Here is a 19,292-nt window from a genome sequence, read left to right as displayed (position 1 = left end):
CCTGCTCGGATTTTGGCTAACCCAGCTCATGCTCAGGCCTGCTGTGTGCTGGGAGCAGCACCATTAGGTTAAAGGGAGAGCACCAGGTAGGCAGCCCAGGTGGCCAGAAAGAGCTGAAGGGCCACGATGCAGCCGTTATCCCCTGCAGCTGGCTGTCTCCTGCAGCCATCATCTTTGTCTGGCAGGATTGTCTGAATCTGCTGACTTTTGGAAATGGTAGAGACCAGACTTCCAAGCTGGAAGGTATCAAACATCAGCTTACCCCAAAAGCCTTTGAAGCGGGTCCAACAGCAGCCGGACTGCCGAGGCTTTCGGGCTTCCCAGTGTGATACAGGGGACGCCTGCGCCGTGACAGAGGTGGAAGGATGAGCGCTCTCCCTACGGAGCTAATTCTTTTCTTTTTTTGGCTCTTAAGTGCACAAATTCAGTGTTACAGGTTGTGAGTTATGAAAGCTCGTGACTGGAGTGGTGAGTGAGTGAATTCGCGCACTAGACTAGTCTGGGCAGAGGGGCCTGAGCCCTGTTTGTCGGATTTCTTCATGAGCTCTTCCTGAAATAAAGCTTACTTCACGGAGGACGTTGTCCTGTGAATTTGAAGTTTTCTCTCCCCTACGGGTTTTTCTGTCACTGCTTGCAGCCTGTCCCGCTCGTGCTGCAACGCAGGGGGAAAAAGATGCGGTCATTCCAGCTATACACGCTTGGTTTTCGTACTAGGTCGGACCTCCTGCTGCAGTGGCAGTCAAGGGCTGAAGCTGGAGCTTTGAGGAGGAAGCTCCAGCTGTTGAGGTGGCTTCCCTGTGCGATGGAGCTTGTCTGGTGTCACTGCGGGCGCAGCCTTCTTGCCCCGGTGTCCCCGTGCCCCCCCCCGACCCTCCGGTGTCAGGGACTGCTTCCTCCCGCTCCTGCTCTCCCAGACTCCCCAGGGCGGGCTTTTTGCCCCCAACGTTCTCCGGGGCCCTTAACGGTCTCTGAGCAGAACTCGCTGGAGCAAAGCGCTGCCGGGGCGGCCTCTCCCCGCGGCAGCACCGCAGCCCGGCGCGGCACCGTCAGCGAGGAGCGAGGAGCGAGAAGCGAGGAGCGAGAAGGGAAGCGCTGCCCCAGAGCGGCCCCGAGCGAGCCCGGCTCTCCCGCCCCGCGGCCCGGCTCCCGGTCGCGGCCGGCGGGCAGGGTGAGCCGGTCCGCCCGCCCCGGCAGGCGCCCGGCCGCGGCCCGGGGCCGCCTGAGCGCGGTCCGCCGGGGCAGGCCGCGGAGCAGCCCCCGCCGCGGGGCCTGTCAGGCGGCGGAGCCCCGCGGGCGGCGGGCCCGGCTGGAGAGCGGGGGCATGGCGGCGCGGAGCCAGGCCTCCCTGCGGCGCCGGCTGCAGAGCTCGCAGGAGGCGCAGCACCGGCAAGCGGTGCTGGTGCGGAAGCTGCAGGCGAAGGTGAGGAGCGGGGGCGCCTGCCCGGGGGGAGCTGCCCGGGGCCGGGCCGCGGTGGCGGGGCCGGGGTGCCCGGGCCGCCCGGGCTGCGCTGAGAGGGGACTGGGCGGCGGAGAGCTCGGGGGGCGAAGGCGCGGCCCCAACGGGGCCTTCCCCGGCGCTGCCGCGGGCGGGACGGCGCCGAGCCCGGAGCTCGGGGGAGGCCCTGCTCCGCCCGGCCCGGCCCGGCCCGGCCCGGCCCGCCCAGGCGCGCTGGGCGCCTCGCCCTGCCGCTGTCAGCCTCCCGAGCCTCTCGTTCGGTCTTTGCCGCCCTTGACTGAACTTTGCCGCCTGGCTTGCGAACGCCTTGGTTTGGCCGCGTTAGCAGGGGGCTGTCCCAGAGGCAGGAGTCGAGCCGGCGGGGGTGGTTTTGGGCGGCCCCGGGCAGAGGCAGGCAGCTCGGGCCTGGTTGGCCCGGGGCGCAGGAGCGGTGGCAGCGAGGAGGGTGCCAGAGCTGGGCGGAGGGTCGGGCAGGCCGTGCCCTGCCCGGCCCAGTGCCCGGCGGTGGTCAGGGCGCTGCCGTAAGGTCATCCTGCTTTTCTTGCCCGTGCTGGTCTTGTGCAGCTGAAGAGAAAGCCGCGTTCTGCACGGGCTGAGCAGCACCGTGGCCAGCACTGACTTGACTTGCTCAAGTTGGAAAAGCAATTTGGAAAACTCCTTTCTCTCACTTCAGGGACCCGCTGGAAATACTGAGTTGGGGTACGGGGTGGCCATAGGCCGGGCACGGCTGGCTAAGTCTGCCTCATCGTTCTGCTTGCCATCGCCGTCTGAGGATGAGCAGATAGTACTATGTGTGAAAGAAACCCTGTCTCAATTTCTTTAATGTTAGAGACAGCGAAGCTTCCCTATGTCGTGACGACTTCTTGTTGACTCTGTCGGCAGCACTGTGAAATACACTTCGCCGTGCTTGGGCTGTAAAGACTTAGAGGAAAGCTAAGGCAGGAGGAGCCGAGTCTGTTCCAAGCTGCATTCGCTCAGCTTCATTCTCTGTGTCCATCTAGGTCCTGCAGTACCGGACTTGGTGTCGAGAGTTGGAGCAGCAGCTGGAAGCAGGAGGGGTGAGTGCGCAGGTTGCTAACTAAAGACAGCGTACGTAGCGTTCGTTAACGCAGACAAAAAGCAGCTCCCCACAGCAATGACAGAGGGAAACGAGATTTTGCTGCCTGAGGGTTTAAAGAAGCGCTGTAAGTTTGCCTGTCAGTGTTGTGTCCGGTTGCCATTCCTGGCGCAGCCAGCGGTCCCAGAAATGCCCGTCCAGAAAACCCTATGAAGAAGGATTTTAATGTTGTGAAAGAGCGCTTTATTGCTGGAGTAGCATTTGTGCTAGGTGTCAGGAGAGGGCTCTGCTGCCTGTTACATGCTATGGCTGTCTCTGAAAAAGAATCGGTTGAAACATAGCGTTTTGGAAGGCAAGAATGCTGGCGTTCAACATACGGAGCTGGCTCTGTGCTTTTCTTTCTGCTTTGCGGCTAAAGTAAACCTAGGAAAGAAAGGGTAGGAGGGTAGGAGAGTATTCCCAGGCTTCAAGTCTAAGGGAGCGCTCGCGGTCATGAGCTGAGGATAGCTAGCTGTGAGAGTGCAACAGGGGGAGACTGAGGAGAGCTACTCACATTGAGTAACGCCCTTCCCCTCCCTTCCTCTCCGTAGTCACGACAGCGTTATGCCTGGAAGAAGGCACGAGCTCCTGAGATACCAAACAAATGGAGGGGAAAGCGATGGATGCTCACAGGAGTGAAGGGAACACAAGAATTTGACTAAGCATTTCCTTTCTTCTTCAGGGATCCCTTCCAGGCAGGCGGGAAGCCACAGAAGACCACAGCCTGAAGAAAGCACTGCTTCAGTTGGAAGAGGAGCAGCAAAGGTAAAAGGAAGAAGTGTTGCCTCATTCTTGGTGTCCTGGATGCTCGTGGAAGTGAGGGCCAACCTGTCAGTGCCACCTAGTCTCCCCAAGGGCAGCAGTTGGGCAAGCTGTTTTGAAAGGAGAAAGGTCCCCAATCCGTTCTGTGGTGCAGTAACAGTGTTGTGTGCTGCACGGCTCTGTTTGGAGCGGGGGGTTGTTCCGGGTGACCTCCAAAGGTCCCTTTCCAGCCTAAATTGTTCTGTGATTCAGGAGGTGAGCTACTCAGCAGAGCCCCGTCTTAGGTTGAGAATCAAGCCCTGACATCCGGCGTTTTCCTCTTTGGTTTTACCTGAAGAGCACGTCCTGTGCTTGTACCAGAGTCTTCCAGCAGAGCACTTAGCACCGCAGGCATCTTCTGCCACATTTCTTTCTCTGCTTTTCTTTTTTCCTCTGCCCAAGAGATCAGTTGTGTGTGGTGTAAAAGGCACCTGTGTGCTGTGTTACGTATGTTGCAAGCTAAGGCGGGAGAAGCGCAGCTCCTGTTTTGATCCAGCAACTGAGTTTTGTGCTTGTTCACAGGGCAGCGGTTCTTGAAATTTGGTTTGTGCAATGTTTCCTGGGTGGGATATTAGTCTGTGGCCCCAGAGTCATTAGTGCTTTTAGATTCACTTTTGGGTTGAAAGTTTCATATAAAGCTGTTTCCCCTATGTATATGGTGCTGTCTTTGTGGTGTGCAGTTTGCTGGATCAACAAGGTGGGGTCTTTGCTACAGGTCTTACCCAGTGTATAGGACAAGGAAAGGGAGAGGCTTAACAAGAAGGTGAGGGCAGCGGTGGGTACAGCATTGCAAGGGAAAAGGACATGGCAACTGAGAGAGGAGAGTGGAGGAAGAGAGGTGGTCAGGCCAACGACAGAGAAAGATGATGCATCCAGCGATCAGACAGCGTGAAGGGGAGGCAAGACGTTAACTGTGGGCATCGTCAAAGTTGAAGAGGAAGGGGAACCGAAATTGTGGACGGGAATTGAAGGCTCAAAGCAGGAGGAAGCAAATGAGTTTGCCATCACAGAGAGATCTTAGTTAATCCTAGAAAGCACTTTTACCACCTCTCAGTTTGACAAGAAGGTCGGTGTTGAGGGAGCTGGAAAATCGCAGGGATGCTGCTTGTGGACAGCAGTTGTTCAGTGACCTCATTGCTGTTTGTCCCTTTCCAAGGTGCGAGAATCTGGCAGAAGTGAACACTCTCCTGCGGGAGCAGCTCGGTAAAGCGAATGAGGTTAATTCAGCCCTCAAAGAAGATGTTGGAAAACTGACGGCAGATTGGATGAGGGCCCGGGAGGAGCTGGAATTGACGGAGAGTGAATGGCGCGGTGAACGTGAGGTAAGGGTAGGCTACGGGAAGGTCAGACATGATGCCAGAGTGGAAAGAGAATGCATTTCATTTCTGGCATAGGGAGCTTGCTGCGTGCAAGTTGTGGCTGTGTTGAGGATGTATTGGTGTTGAGGAGCAGAAGACAGGGGTGTGAGATGGAGGAGTGTCAGCAGACTGTGGTGGGTGCTGGAAGGTGCCCACCTGCTGTGACCATGCCGCTCGGTCTTAAAGGCAAATGCTGGCTGTTGCTGGGCACTGTGGGGCAGTCACACAGGACCGCCCGTCTTTTTCCTCGTTCCTAAATCTCTGTCTCCAGCAGCAGAGACCGGAGGGGGGTGTGTGTTTTCAGATTCAGAGCAGCCGACAGAAGAACAGGACAGGCCTCCCTTCCCAATAGCCTGTTGTAAGCAAATCTGACACTGCTCTCGGAGGGGCTCGTTTTTTGCCTTCCTCCCCCAAGGCTGTTAGACACCTCTGCAAGGCGAGGTGATGACTCGCGATCAGTTTGCTTTGCTGACAGCCGCTCGTGCAGGAGAAGTGTGGCCGTTCCCTTCCTTGCAGTCAGGTGGCAGGGCTGCTGAGGCTGCTTCTGTGGTGCCTCTTCAGTCCTCGATGCCCCTGTTGGAATTGTTGTGAAAGGAGACCTGGTGATGGTGGTTGTACTCTCTGCTGTCTGAAAGACTTGTAGAGTGACAGCGAAGGCTGAACTGGCATTTCTTTTTGTCTTTGCATGTTTAGCTTTATGACAGCTGCTTAAGGGGTGAACACAGCCGTCTGCTCAGCCTGTGGCGTCAGGTGGTAACCTTCCGCCGTCATTTCCTGGAAATGAAGACCGCCACTGACCGGTGAGTAGAAGTTAAGGCTCGATCTCTGGCAGAAGAAATGTAGCTTCCCTTCACAGCTGCTTTTTGAGCCTTGACGTTACTTCAGTGGCGGCTAAAGACAGCACTTCTCCTTTGGTAGTGTGAAGCAATGCCATTCAGCGTGCTCTAGGCTATCTTCAGCATCATTTTGTTTGATGCTGGTTTTCAGATAAAACTGAGGGGCTCGGGCTATAAGCAGTGCAGAGGCCCTGAACAGATGGACTTGACGACGTTGATGTTTGGGCACATTAACACAGACACGGGCACACGTGGACACGTTGGAAGAGACTCGCCAAAGCTATGCGTGCAGCATGTAGAGCGTTCCCTTTTACAGGGTGATTAAAATCTGCCTTAAATCTCACTGGCTTTCTTTTCCCACTGCTCCTGATGGACAGATCCTTCATGAATATATATATTTTTTTCTCCTCATTTCCAGCTAACATTTATTCTGGTCAGTTTGCATCCGCTTATTCCTGTACCAACATTGTTGAGAGAAAGAATAGCTTCTCTGCCCTGTTATTGCATTTATCCAATTTGTTTTGCTTAGTTTGATACTCCTTTTTATGATTGTTTTCTTGTTCTTGGCTCTCTGCTCTGAGGTTCCTTTCTCACAGTTGCCTTCTACACAAACAAAATCAGTGTAGCCATAATAGTACATTCTTCTGGTGTCAGCGTGCAATTTCAAACTCTGGGTTACCGTCAGCCATTGACCTTATTTGATTCTAAGCTTTCCTTAACGTGTAGAGTATGCCTGACCTACTAGTTAGATCTTGTGTTATTTGTGCTTTGTTACAACATTCTAGGCTTATTCTTACACCACCTTCCCGAAATGTTTATTATGTAGATATTGTCCTGAGCTTCTTAGAAGTCCAAGTGTTGATAATAACAGGTCAGTTAAGGCGGATCCCCTAGGTGTAAAAGCTGGGGACCTTGGTAAAATTCCTTACATCTATTAATGATAATAGAGTATGTTAATAAGATAGAGCAGGAGCAACAATTAATAAGAGTAATTAGAGGTCCTTGAAGCCTTCTGGCTGTTCCATACATTTCTTCTTATCTCTGTGGAGAGAACAGACTCATTCCTCAACTATCCGGTAGACTCATTGCTCCACTGTCCAGATGTGTCCTGATCCCAAAGTGTCAGATGAATGATTGGTCCCCAGCGAAGATGTCGTCTTTCCTGCCGGCTTTTGCTGTTGCGCAATTGCATGCTTCAGAAGTGAGTCAGGTGGTAAAGCTGGTGTGAACATGATCTCTTTCTTGATTCTTCTTCAGAGATTTGTCAGAGCTGAAGACAGAGCAACTGAGGCTTTCTGGATCTATACTTGTAAGCTGCTCCCGCCTGAACTCTGGCGTACGGCTCTGGGAGTCCGTCAGTCTGGGTAGACCTGTCCTGAAGGATGAGGCACAGCAGGAAGCGGAAGAGGAAATAAGCCAGAAGACTTGGGAAGCGATGCACTTACAAGTCAAGGGGGACCTGGAGAAGAAGGAGCTTCAGGAGAGGTAAATGTGTTTTAAACTTTGCTGTTGCCAACATTATCTTTTGCGATGAGAAAAAATCTCTTCTCTCTTTTGGAAATGAGAATGTTTTTACATTAAAAACTTGTTGGTCTTTCCCCTTCTCCTAGGCTGAAGGACTTAGCTGCACTTGAAGAAAAACATGCGTTATTACAGAGTGAGTTGGTAGTCGCAAGAGAGACACTGGAGGAATCGCACCTTCAGAGGGATCTGCTGAAGCAAGAGAAACATCAGCTTACCATGGCACTGGAAAAGGTATGGTCACCTTATTCCGAGGCAGCACTTGTGGGAGAGGCAGTTGTGATAGCAAGACCAGCACCGATGCTGTCTCTGGCAGTAGAAGACAGGGACAATGTTGTTCTCCTTCTTGGAAAACGGTGATGAGACCACACAGGCTCTTTGGTGTAGTTAGTGCCCGCGTGCTTATTGGGAACACGGAACTGGGAGTGTGTCAGAGACACAAAAGGGGATCTGGAGTGGCTGCTTCAAGTCAGGGATTTTCCTGTCTTTGTTCTCATGTTGTTCTTTTGTCTCTCCAGGCAGAGCAGGCAGTAGCAGAGTTGACAGGGGCTCAGAATAAGCTGAGTGCTGAAGCAGCTGATCTACGTGTTGCAACAGCGAAGATGAGCAGTATGAATGAAGCCCTTGCGCTGGATAAAGTGCAACTGAGCAAACTTGTGCTGCAGGTGAGCAGAGCTGCCAAAGAGCTTGCCAAGGGTTCGTCTCCAGCTGCTGCTGCTGCTTCTTTTCAGACTCCTTGCCTTCCGACAGTAGGACTGTCTGAATATGGAAATGTTGTTCCTTTTTCTGTCCAAGCCAAACCTCCTACAGAGTCAATCTGACTGTATCTTATTTCCTCTGTGCTTCTGTGAGTGTAGCTGGAGCAAGAGAATGAAGCTCTGTCAGGCAAAGTGGGCGAGATGGAGAGAGCAAAGATCTCTGAGCAGGAGAAGCTGACCTTGTGTGAACGAACAAATGAAGAGCTCAGCGCAGAGAAAGCCCACCTGGAGCAGCTGCTGAAGAAGGCAGAGGAGCACCAGGAGGGGCTGCAGGTAGAGCTGAGGAGAGTGGCAGAGGAGAAGGCAGAAACCCAAGAGAAGCTCAGTCAGGTGAGCCCAAAAAGCGGGTGCTTTCTGGGTGGGCTTTGGGCTGCTGGGCTCAGTGAAGCTGTATCTGTTGGCTTCTGCGGGGTTTTTGTGAAGGAGACGCTTGGTAGTGCTGGAGGTCGGAAGGCTTTGTTTACTTCCTTTTGGAAGCGTGTTGCTGGCTTGCAGAGAAGTTCTGCAGTTCTCGGAGTTGTCCTCTGCTTCTACAGGTTACTTTAATCCCCTGGCTGTGCTGGCCTCTTTTTTGGCTTTTGAGAAGCTGCAGGGAGATGATTGTGTCCATGAAGCTGAGTAAGACTACTACTCTCACGTGTGGCAAAAGAAGCAAACGGCATAGCTCTTCACCCTTTTTCTGAGGCAAAAAGCCCCGGGGCTGCCTGTTTCTATTTATGCTTCTTGTTGTGAAGTCTGCAGCTTTCAAAGCTGCATTTGTTCGAGCCTAGAGAGCGGGACAAAGCTGCAAGTCAATGTCTGCTGTCCCGTCCTGCCAAGAATGGGAATGACACCTTGAAATTGTTGAAATTGTATTTTAAGACACACACGCAGCTTTGAATTGCTGGAGCCTCTTTAGGCTTTGAGGAAGAAGATGAGAAATAGGGGATGGCACAGGACTGTTTTCTCTGGACTAACTGATTCAGTACCCGGGAAAAAGAGCTTGGGAGAATCGTGTCACTGGAGGAGACTAAGGGAGTTTGTCATCGTTCAAATGTCAGTTCCATAATGTGCAATCCTGGGTATTAGGGGATAACTTTGAGAGGAGAATTGGTTGTTTCTGATGGTCTGTTCTCTGTTAGACAGTCTTAGTTTTGGAGTCCGTGGTATGTTTGGCAACTACAGAGCAGAGGTGTTAGACTGAGGAAAAAAGCTAAAAAATCAGGGTTCGTCTTCAAGCTTGAATACCAGCGAGGTATATTAGACAACTTGTTTGTGCAAGACGCATAAACAGTATGGTTGACATGAACTACTGTACAAACAGAGTCTGCCATCTCTTTGGCCACATCAGCCAGACATTCCGAAATCACTAAATGACACTGCTCGCCCCAGGGGCCGTTGCCCTGCCAAGCATCACCTCATTGCATCCAACTGCTTTACACACTGCAGTAGGTGACGCTTTGATGGGTTGGGGTTTTTTTCCTAGAAGGAGAAACCACGTGTATTTTCACTTTCTTCAGCGAGCAAAGTTGCTTTTGCTCAACCTTTGCTGAAGTTGTCTGTCACTGGCATAGATTCGGATAGAATTGTAGTTTGCAAGGTGGCAGTTCTGGAAGATGCAGTATTTTTGCATGAAAGCAGGTAGTGTGGGGTATGTACGTTTGCCCTGAGGGAGCTGTCTGGTCCAGGCAACCCAGGAGGGCCTTACACATCACTTCCAAGTGAACAGTGCCAGTGCCTTTTGGCAGCCCAGGGTATGAGTGCGGTATACAGCAGATGCTCTTAACCTTGCAGCCCAACGTCCAGGAGCTCTTTCTCCTCCAGCTGATTCAGAAGCGGCACTGGCCGGCTCTGCCCAGGACTCCAGAGAAAGGACTCCAACTGTGTTTTGTCCCGCTTCCAGGTTTACCGCCAGCAAGAGTCGGCTAGCAGTGGTCTGGAGCAGCTGCGCCAGGAGTCCTCTCGCCAAGGGCATGCGCTGGCCAAGGTGTGCAAGGAGAAGGAATTGCTGGTGCACGAGAAGGCTGCCCTAGAGGTGCGACTGGCAGCCGTGGAGCGGGACAGACAAGGCCTTTCAGAGCAGCTGGCAGAGGCCAGGTAAAGGCGGGGAGGAGACCCTAGGCAGGACATGATTTAGTGTTCTTACTGGAGTAACTCCCTGTGGGTGTCTGGAGCAAGAAACTCCTTTCTCTCCGTATTTGTAACTTGCAGGTCGGCGAAGGAGACCCTGGAATCCAGCCTGTTTGAGGCTCAGCAGCGCTTATCTCAGCTGGAGATCGCCAGGAGTCAGCTTGAAGTCCAACTTCACACCGTCACGCAGGCCAAGGAGGTGATCCAAGGTGAAAGGCTCATTGCTTTGTTTCTGGTGCTCCCCCTGCCTAGGGGAGATGGCATAAAAATAGCTCTCTGTCTGCAGTGCTTCTGAGGAGTGAAGGAGCTGGAGACAGATCCCTCCTACACTGAAATTCAAATGGCTTAAGGTCAGTAAAGTCAGAACCACTGTTTGGGCAGGCACTGAATCTTGCCATTTGTCGTGTTTGCAGGGGAAGTGAAGTGCCTTCAGTGTGAGCTGGAAGCGGAGAGGACTCTGATGAGGCAGGAACGGGAAAACATGGCACAACGGCTCTTGCAGACAGAACGGCAGTATGACAACACCCTCAGACTCCGGCAAGCTGAGCATGAAGTGGAAATAAACAAGCTCCTGCAAGACCTGGTAGGAAACGATACGCTTTTGAATTCTTTGAGCAAGGTTTGTGGGCTGGCTTGAGAAGAAGAATAGCGTGTGAAATGGCAGCAGTCATCTGTCATAGGCCACACGTTGCCAGGCCAGGCAGCAGAGCCAATGGCTCCTACTTGAAGGCACGTGAACACCCACAGGACTCTGCTGGGACAGTAACTGCAGCCCCAGATTCAGGGTGGGCCTAAGACGAGTTCAGCAGAAGGTTGGGTGGTCCCCACCCAAAGCATGGCAGCAAAGGGGCAGGAGCTTACCGGACTCCTGTCTACCGTGAAGCGGACTCCTGACATTCCTGCCAGCTGCAGGCACGGGAACTTTGTTCCTTTCTGTCTGTCCTTCCGCGGTTGACAGAGGCATTAGCTTTGGGCTAGAAGCGTATGGAACAGGGCCCTTGTCCCTGGTACTTCAGTTCGTGGCCTGTCTTGTGACTAGGGCATCGGGGTACTGGCCTCTTGCTCACCCTGCAGTCCCTCAGCATCTGTTCATTGATGAGAATGGAGTTGAGCTTTGAAAACAGAGACTCTGAGAACAGAGAGAAATCCCGAGGCGAGAGGTGTTGGGAAACAGGCAGGCATCAGAGAGGGGAAGGTGACGTCTCCTTTTCTTCCACCTGCTGACCCTCCTTTTAAGTTCCTCGATAGGATGTGGTTGATGGAGGGCACAAAGCCACTGTGGTGCGCTGTTCTGGTGAGGGGTTGTGGGAGGGATGAAGCTTCCCATTTTTTTGAGGAGCTTGGCTGGGACTCCGTCTTGAAGTCTTTTCCTCCCCTCATCAGGCAAGCGAGCGGGAAGGGCACCATTCAGAGGTCCAGGAGATGCTGGAGCAATGGGAAAAGGAGAAGGCAGAGACAGAAAGGGAGCACGAGAAGAAGCTGTTTGATGTGAAGCAGGAAGTTGCTACCGTGCAGGCTCAACAAGAAGAGGAACGAACCAGAGTCGAAAATGCCAAGCAAGAGGTAAAGACTGTGAAGGCAGAATTTGTGTGGTGTTTTTACTCTTCTGGGCTCCTTATTGGCAGTGCTTCTCTGGACACTGTCCGTCTGGGAAGAAGTGTCTCTCAGCTGCCCCTTTGTGAACAGGAGTGATGCCTTAGCAACCATGAGAGCTTTGTGCCACGAGGGACAGGGCCTCTAATGCGAGAGGCTACCAGAGGGTAGGTTTAAGAAAGGCAGGAAGCGCCTTGCCGGCCTGAAGAGAACGTGAACACCATAACTGTGTCTCACAAGGGGTGAGCTCAAAAAGGAAGCCACCTGCGCAGCAAGGAGAGAGCTGTGGGAGGTGGCTGGATATCGGGCTGCTAACTAGGTGCAAAAGTCGCTATTGAAAGACACACAGGGCACAGCAGGAGACGAGAGATACCCTCACCAGCAAGGCAAGACACTGGAGAAATGCCACACATTTTCCTGTTAGATGGCCAGGAGTTTGTTGGAGATTCAATCCCAGAGGGACCGTGGATGGACCATGTTTATAGTGCCAGTCTCCCTTAGGAATCTGTGCCTCCAAGTGGGCAGATAATGACCTAGGAGCCCAGCAGCATAGGGCTTTGAGAACGTGTGAGCCCGTCAGTCTTTGAGTCTTGCCGCACAAATTCTGCGTGGGAAGTTTGAACCCGTCTTCTCTTTATTTCTGTGCAGGTCCTGCTAGAAAAGGAGCGTGAGAAGGATGCTTTATTAGAGACGCTGCTCCAAACTCAGGGAGAGCTGAGAGAAGCCTGCCAGCAGCTCCAGCAGCTGAGGCAGGAGGTGGAAGAGCAGCGAGAGAACGGGCAGGTAAGTCTGACTAGTAGGGTAGGTTGAAGGAACGGGCCGTTGGCAACTGGACGTAAGCTGCGGGAGAGGCTGAGAGCGCCAGGTAACAGAGTGAAGGGCAGTACCCAGGACATAAAACATAAGTCCTGGGACTGAGGAGGCAAGGACTACTGCAGGCACTGAAAGCACAGAGCCTGGGAAGCTCCAGAGATCCGCAACAGGAAGGCAGGGTTACAATGGAAGCAGAGCTGGGTAGCAAAGCAGAAAGAAGTGGCTGAATGAATGTGATTTTGAGACAGAAAGAGGAAAAAGCTGGGCCTGATGGCAGGTCCCAGTAGCCTGCTCTCCATTTGTGTTTACAGAACATCACGGCAGAGCTGCAAGCAGAGCTGCAGGAAACTCAGAGCAAGACCGAGGCAGTGGAGAAGAGGCACAAGGGAGAAATCCAAACCGTCAAAGAGGAAATGAATATCCTCCTTCAGCAGCGGGATGCTCTACAAAACCAGGTGACTGCAACAGCAATAGCTACTCCAGTCATCAAACAGGCCGTCTCTCCACTTCGTGCCTTTCCGTGGCAGAGCAGCAGGCTGATGGGGTGATCCCTCGGACTGCCACCATACTGTGGTCTCCATCTCAGCTGCTCTGAAGGAGACTTACAGGCCAGCTGAATCTCAGCTGCCGCCCTGGACAGATGGCCTAGTGCTTTTGCCTGTTTGCCAGCAATCATCAGCATGGATTTCTGCTGGTCTTGTTACTGCTAGCCTTGGTTTTTAAGGTGGTTTTTCAGATGACCATGGTGACCCACTGAGATTTTTAAACAAGTCGGCTGCATCCATTGTGAATCTGGTACTCTCGTGCTAGGGTGGAATTTCAACAACTTCTTTCCCTTTCCTCACAGTATACACTATGGCTGACAGTGACAAGCTGTAGTCTTTGACTGCTTTGTTTATGTTTTACTTGAGGTGGAAGAGTTGACATCTCAGCTAGCAGCCTCTGAAGAGCCTCTAAAGAAGGAGGCTGTGACTCTACATCAAGAGGTGGTGTCTTTGGAAAGGAGACTCGAGAGCACTGAGAAGCAAAGAAAGGATGTCCTGGTGAGGCTGGCAGATGCCGTGAAGGGCCATTTCTTACATGTTTTTTGGCCTTCTGCTAATAATTCTAAGGAGCAACTTCTTCCAGTGGAGAGCTGATTTTGGGTGGTCTCGTACAGGTTCAGTCCAAATCTGAGAAGATACAGAGTGGTTGTTTTTTGGTTTAACCTTTCCAATTGCATTGTTCTGAATAAGTAAGGGAAGATGCCGTAGTCATAGAAAACTCTGTGATGATTCAGGGTGTTTATTTTCCTCAATTCTGAAGATTTCTGCCTCGAAGCTTTAGTCAAAGTAATTTTCAAACTTGTCTCTATTTACATTGCATAGCTTGGGCAATTATTTGTGTCCAAATCCATATTTAGATTTCTAAATATCTGGATCTGGAAAAAGGGGTGAGAAGACAAAGTCTGCTAATGATGGAGAGCTGTTCAACGTTGCCCATCTGAGAGCAGACAGCGGGGGGAATAAATACAGACTTTTGAGAAACCAAAGTGCTGATTCGGCTAAATATGTGTGCCAGCAAGGGGAAAACTAGTCCTGATTTCAAACACTGAATGAGAGACTGTGATCTGACCATTACTCCTTCCAGAGGGCACAGTGGGGTTCTAGAGGATGGTACCCTGAAAACTCTAGACAGGAGAGGTCCAGATAAACCCCAGCACCCCAAAAAAGGGAAATCAAATGTTGGGGTGGTTCTCTCTTCCCTTCCTCCCTAGCAGAGAGAACAGCATCATGCCACTGCCTAAATCATGCTTAGTCTGGGCTTTAAATCTTGGCTGCAGTTCTGGGAGCTCCTCCCCAAAAGAACACACTAGAGCTAGAAGAGGTTCAGAGAAGGGCAGAAAGGAAGGTGGGACTGGCTGAGTAAGCTGGGAAAGACGCAGCCTAAAGGGTGGCGCGGGAAAGGTCTGCAACATCCCGAGAGGCAGGGAGAGGGGGGGCAGCACTTGGCTGCCACTGGAGCAGGAGTTCCAATCGAGTACGAAAAGCAAACATACACAGACGGAATTACTGAATCTTTTCCTCCCTGTTTTGCAGCAGGAACGGGACAGACTGCAAGCACTTAAAGAAGAACTGGTATGGGAGATAAAACTTCTTCAGGAGTCGGTCACAGCCTCTGAGACCCGAGCGACTACAGCAACAGATAGGCATCACTCCCTTGAACAAGAACTCCAAACCACAGTGTCTCTCCTAAAAATTAAAAATGAGGAACTGGAAATGCAGCGGGAGAAAATCCAGGTGCTCCAGAAAGAGGCAGCACAGGGAAAAGCTTTGCAGGAGAATCTCACTCATGTGACTGCCATCCTGTCAGAGAGGGAGGGAGAAATGAAGGTGTACCAGGAACAGATGAGACTGCTGGAAGAGCAGAAAGAAATGCACAAAACTGCTCTGGATCAGGTTATTAAGGACGTAAGAGAGAAAAACCAGAAGATTGAATCCCAGCAAGAACAGATACAGGAGCTGGAGAAGCAGCAAGAAGAACAAAGGATTGCTGTCAGCAAAATGAGCAAAGACCTGGAAGAGAGAGACCAGGAGATCAGATCCCAGCAAGAAGAGATACGGGAGCTGGAGAAGCAGCGAGAAATGCAGAGCACTGTGGTGAGCAAGATGAGCAAGGAGCTGGAGGAGAAGGACCAGGGGATCAGATCCCAGCAAGAACTGATAGCGGAGCTGGAGAAGCAGCGAGAAATGCAGAGGACTGCTGTCAGCAAGATGAGCAAGGAGCTGGAGAAGAGAGATCAGGAGATCAAATTCCAGGAGGGGAAAATAATGATTCTAGAACAACACGGTGCATCCCAAGTGAGAAATCTGCAGGTGGATCTTGATCATATGAAAGGAAACTTGAAGGAGAAAAAACTTGGAGCTTATGTCTCTGACTCAGCAGATCCAAGACCTGGAAATGGAGAGGGAACAGGTGAAATCTCTGCACGCAAGCCTTGAACACCTGAGGGCAGCTCTTAAGGACAGAGAGAGTGAGTGTGAGTCTCAAAGGGATCAGTTAAGCCTCTTGCAGCAGTACAAGGAAGAGCAAGAGGGCTACCTGCAAGAGCTTCATGGTAAAGTAGAAAAGATGACACTTGCTTTATCTAAAAAAGATCAAGAGCTTGAGTCCCAACAAAAGCAAATCCAGGAAGCTGAAGAAGGCATGGCAATGCAGTTAAGGACTGTCCGGCACCAACTGGAGCAGACCTTCGAAGCCTTGAAAGAAAAGGACAGGCTCCTGGACGTCCAAAAGCAACAAACACGGAGCTATGAGGAAAAAACAGAAGAACGGATGAGCGTCTTACACAGAGACTTAGAATACACTACGGCAATACTGAAAGAAAAGGATTTCATGATTGAATCTCAGAAGGAACTGATTGAGACCTTCCAAAAACAAGAACAAGACTCTCAACAGCAGAAGGAAATCCTGCAACGTCTTGAAGGGGCACTAAAGGAAAAAGAGCAAGAAATCGTATCCCTTAGAAAGCAATGTGAGGCATGCAAGGAACAGGAGGAAAAGCACGAAGCTGAGCAAACAAATCTTCAAGCAACAAAACTGACTCTGAAAGAAAGAGAAAAAACGATCGGGGTTCTGGAGGAGGCTATCTCTAAGCTTCAACAGCAAAAGGAGGAGGCAGCGATGCAGACTAAAGCCATACTGCAGAAACTAGAACACGCTGCATCTTCTCTAGAAGCTAGAGATCAAGAGATCGTGTCTTTGCAAGAGCATGTCCAGGACCTTCGAGAGCAGAAGGAGTTAGAAGGCAAGCAGGCCAAGAGTCTAGAGCAGGATCTGGACAAAATGAGCCAAGTCCTGAAGGAGAACCATTTGGAGTTCCTCAGGCAGACAGAGCAAATGAACATGTTCCGGCTTCGTGAAGAAAGCATGAAAGTAGCACTAACCTCATGCCAGAAGCAAGTGAATCTGCTTGAGGACGTGGTGAGGAAGAGAGAGGAAGACAATGAAACTCTTATGCAGCAACTCCAGCGCCAAGAAGAAGAACTGAAGACCTTGCAGAATCTCCAGCTCAGGCTAACCAAGAAGAATGAAGAGGTTAGACATCACAGAGAGCAAGAGAAGCTCCTAGAAGCAGCCTTGCACGAGAGGGAACAAGAGACCAAGGCTCAAGGTGAGCAAGAAGAGTTAGACGAGGAAAGAAGAGCTCTTCGGGAAGATCTCCGGCACGTTCAGCAGACGCTGACAAAGAAGGATGAAGAGATCAAGTACCAGAGAGACAGAGTTGGGTATTTAGAGAAGACTCTGGCAGGGAGAGAACAAGAGCTTAGGAGGCAGAGTGAACTCCTGAAACAAATAACGTCAGCTTTGCGATGGAAGGATGGAGGGGAGACCCTACAGAAACAAATCCAGAAACTCCGAAAATGGGAGGAAGAGGAAGCAGAGAAGAGGAGAGTTCTCCAGGAGAGAGACCGTCTCTTGCAAAGGCAGAAGGAGCTAACCCAACAACTGGAAGATGAGCGGAAGGCAAAGGGGGAAGAATTGGAGCGTGCGATTGCTATTTTGAAGCAGACTGAAAGCGGGGAAATGGAATGGAAAGAGAAGGCACAAGCACTGACTCTCGCCCTTACCAAGAGTGAAATGGCCAACGGCACGTTGAGGGAAGAAGTAGCCGTCCTGCAGAGTATGGTTTCAGAGAGGGACACGGACCGGTTTCATCATCAGGTAGGGCACTGTGACTGATCATCAGTCAACCAAAATGTCTATAAAGGGTTCTAAAGCTGTTTCCCATAAAGATATGGGAATATATATTCCCATAAATCCATGACCTGCTTGGCCATGGAAGAAACCGTGATTGCAGCCAGCAGGCTTGCCTGTCTGTAGAGCTCTGGCCAGAGGCCATTCACCTGCTAGAACGTTTTCTGTCAAGCCCAGAACCACTGAAAGTACTACAGCGCTTGCTGTTAAAATTCACTCCGGTCCAAAAGCTGGGGACGGGTAATTGGTTCTCTCCTGTCTAGGCAAGCTTAGCCAACGTGTCGTGGTTAGGATTTGGCATGGAAAGGACAAGGCACAGTTGACCAAAACTAAGTACAATTTTGTAGCGATGGCTGAAGAGCAGCCCTGATGGTGCTTAGAGGATGCTTTCAGAGATTTAGATTTCTGAGGTACAGCTTTTCCGGTGTATTAAAACTAACGGAGTTCGTACTGCTGCCTGATCAGGTTAAAGGCTTCATTGCGCATTCAGGATGTACTCTCCCTGACTTGTTGATTGTGGCCCTTCTAACCTTTCTGGGGCACCAGCTCACACAATCTCCTCTCTGTATGCCCAGCAGGCTACTGCAGAAGGGAGCAGCTCTCGTGGCTCTCGGAGAAGAGACTCCTGTCGCAGCGGCTGGAACATCTGCAGCGAGCAGTTGCAAGGCTGGAAGTTGAGAAGACTGAGCTGAAGCAACTCAATGCTGAGCTCAGGAGGACTCTTGAGCAGGTAAACCAGGCTTTCACTGCCTCTGCAAAGCCTCACGGTCCTCTGGAACACAACCCCTTTCCACAGACAGCGCTCTGGAGTCCTCTGCTTGTTTCCTTCCCTCTCCCACCTCCCCCTGTGGACACACACGTCCGTATTTTCTCTCTCTCCTGGCACCCACTGCCTTCACAAATGCACATTCACTCCGGTACCACCCTTCTTGCCCCAGTGGCCCCATACGCACACACTGGACACTCTTGTGTCAGGATCTGCTTCCTCTCGCTCTTTCTCTTCCGTAGTCTACTTGGAGTGCTTTTGGCCGCCGGCGTTCTCTGGTGCACTTAACGGTCTCTGAGCAGACACCTCCTTGCCGTGATGTCCAGAGGTCCTTTTGCTCCTTGTTTGGTGGCAGGTTTCTGTGACCCTTTCTCCTATCCAACGTGCAGGTGGAACGTGAACGGAGGAGACTGAAGAGATACTGTAGTGGTCGGTCCGCTGCCAGATGCGTGCGGATTTTCTCTCTCCGACCAGCACAGGGTGCCTGCTTCTCGACAGGTGAGAACAGACTCTTACTTGGTGGGAGGAGGCTCTGGCCATACAGAGGAACAAGGGCAAATCCCGGTGGCAGCAGCCCCCCGGTATAGACCTAACGGCAGTCGAATATAGACCATGGCCCTGGCCAGACTGGAGGCCAAAACCAAATCCTTGCGTTTTCTTCACAGGAGGAGTCTCACACGCGCTGCAGTCGTCGATTAGCTGAGTTGCAGAACCAGGTGAGGAGGAGGAAAGCTCTCATCACAAGCTGCTGGGGCTGTACTCATGGGCACAACTCTGCACGCTGCTACAGCCCGAGGCTTGTTTGGCTGTCAGGAGCGAGTACACCAGCGGTGGAAATACCCAGTCAGACCCATCTGTTGGCCGTGGCCAAACACCATCATTCACCTAGGTCTAGTCTCTGGCTTGCCTAAAGGTGGGAGAGGGATTGGAGGAAATGCAGAAAACTGGAACTCGCCGGAAAAGAGGGAGTATTCTAAGGCTGTTCACTCACCTGGTTGACTCCTCCTGTTTTCCCTTGGCTCAATTACCAGTGGAGCTTGCATCATATCACTGCGCGTTCCCCTGCCAGGGCTGGCTGCCTGAGTTTCAACATCTAGTCTGCTCTGGCAGATCAGGGTCGCCCTTTTTATCTGGTTTGGCTTTATGTTGACAGACCTTGGTGGTGTAATTCCAAGGTAGCAGGTTCCATAAGCCATAAAACTCCTTTAGGAACTGCTTCTGTTATTTGAGTTCGCTTGCCAAGAAAGAGTATTTTCATGTTCCTAGCCTGAGGTTGGGGATGGCATTCCCGTGGGGAGCACAGCCCTCGGCGAAGCACACGTCACTTGGAAAAGAGAGGAGAACCTCTGACCTGAGCTGTGCTCCCCAAAACAGCAAAGCCCTGAGCGCTGCTCCCAGTGCTGGCATCTCCTCCACCCAAAGCAGGCAGAGGGCAACATGCCAGAGCT

The 19,292-nt window shown here is 51.8% G+C and overlaps 2 protein-coding genes across 2 annotated transcripts in view; both read left to right on the top strand.

Annotated features, from left to right (window-relative positions):
• LOC127028920 (centrosome-associated protein CEP250-like) overlaps positions 1-19,292 on the top strand; it is a 74,611-nt gene that overhangs the window by 41,400 nt on the left and 13,919 nt on the right. The window contains 3 exon segments of the mRNA XM_050914573.1: positions 14,420-15,232; positions 15,234-17,055; positions 17,654-17,808. Of these exon segments, the coding sequence (XP_050770530.1) occupies positions 14,420-15,232; positions 15,234-17,055; positions 17,654-17,808 (2,790 nt within the window).
• LOC127028926 (centrosome-associated protein CEP250-like) lies at positions 1,187-10,416 on the top strand. The gene is made up of 12 exons (XM_050914592.1): positions 1,187-1,420; positions 2,458-2,514; positions 3,235-3,317; positions 4,510-4,675; positions 5,405-5,511; positions 6,805-7,032; positions 7,158-7,302; positions 7,587-7,733; positions 7,926-8,156; positions 9,709-9,902; positions 10,017-10,144; positions 10,222-10,416. The coding sequence occupies exons 1-12, from the start codon at positions 1,322-1,324 to the stop codon at positions 10,266-10,268; spliced, it is 1,632 nt and encodes a 543-aa protein (XP_050770549.1). The 5' UTR covers positions 1,187-1,321; the 3' UTR covers positions 10,269-10,416.

The sequence above is a fragment of the Gymnogyps californianus genome, unplaced genomic scaffold (genome assembly GCF_018139145.2).
Source record: "Gymnogyps californianus isolate 813 unplaced genomic scaffold, ASM1813914v2 HiC_scaffold_49, whole genome shotgun sequence".
Classification (NCBI taxonomy): Eukaryota; Metazoa; Chordata; class Aves; order Accipitriformes; family Cathartidae; genus Gymnogyps; species Gymnogyps californianus.
The sequence above is the reverse complement of the archived record's forward strand: the minus strand, read 5'-3'. Positions and strand labels throughout refer to the sequence as shown.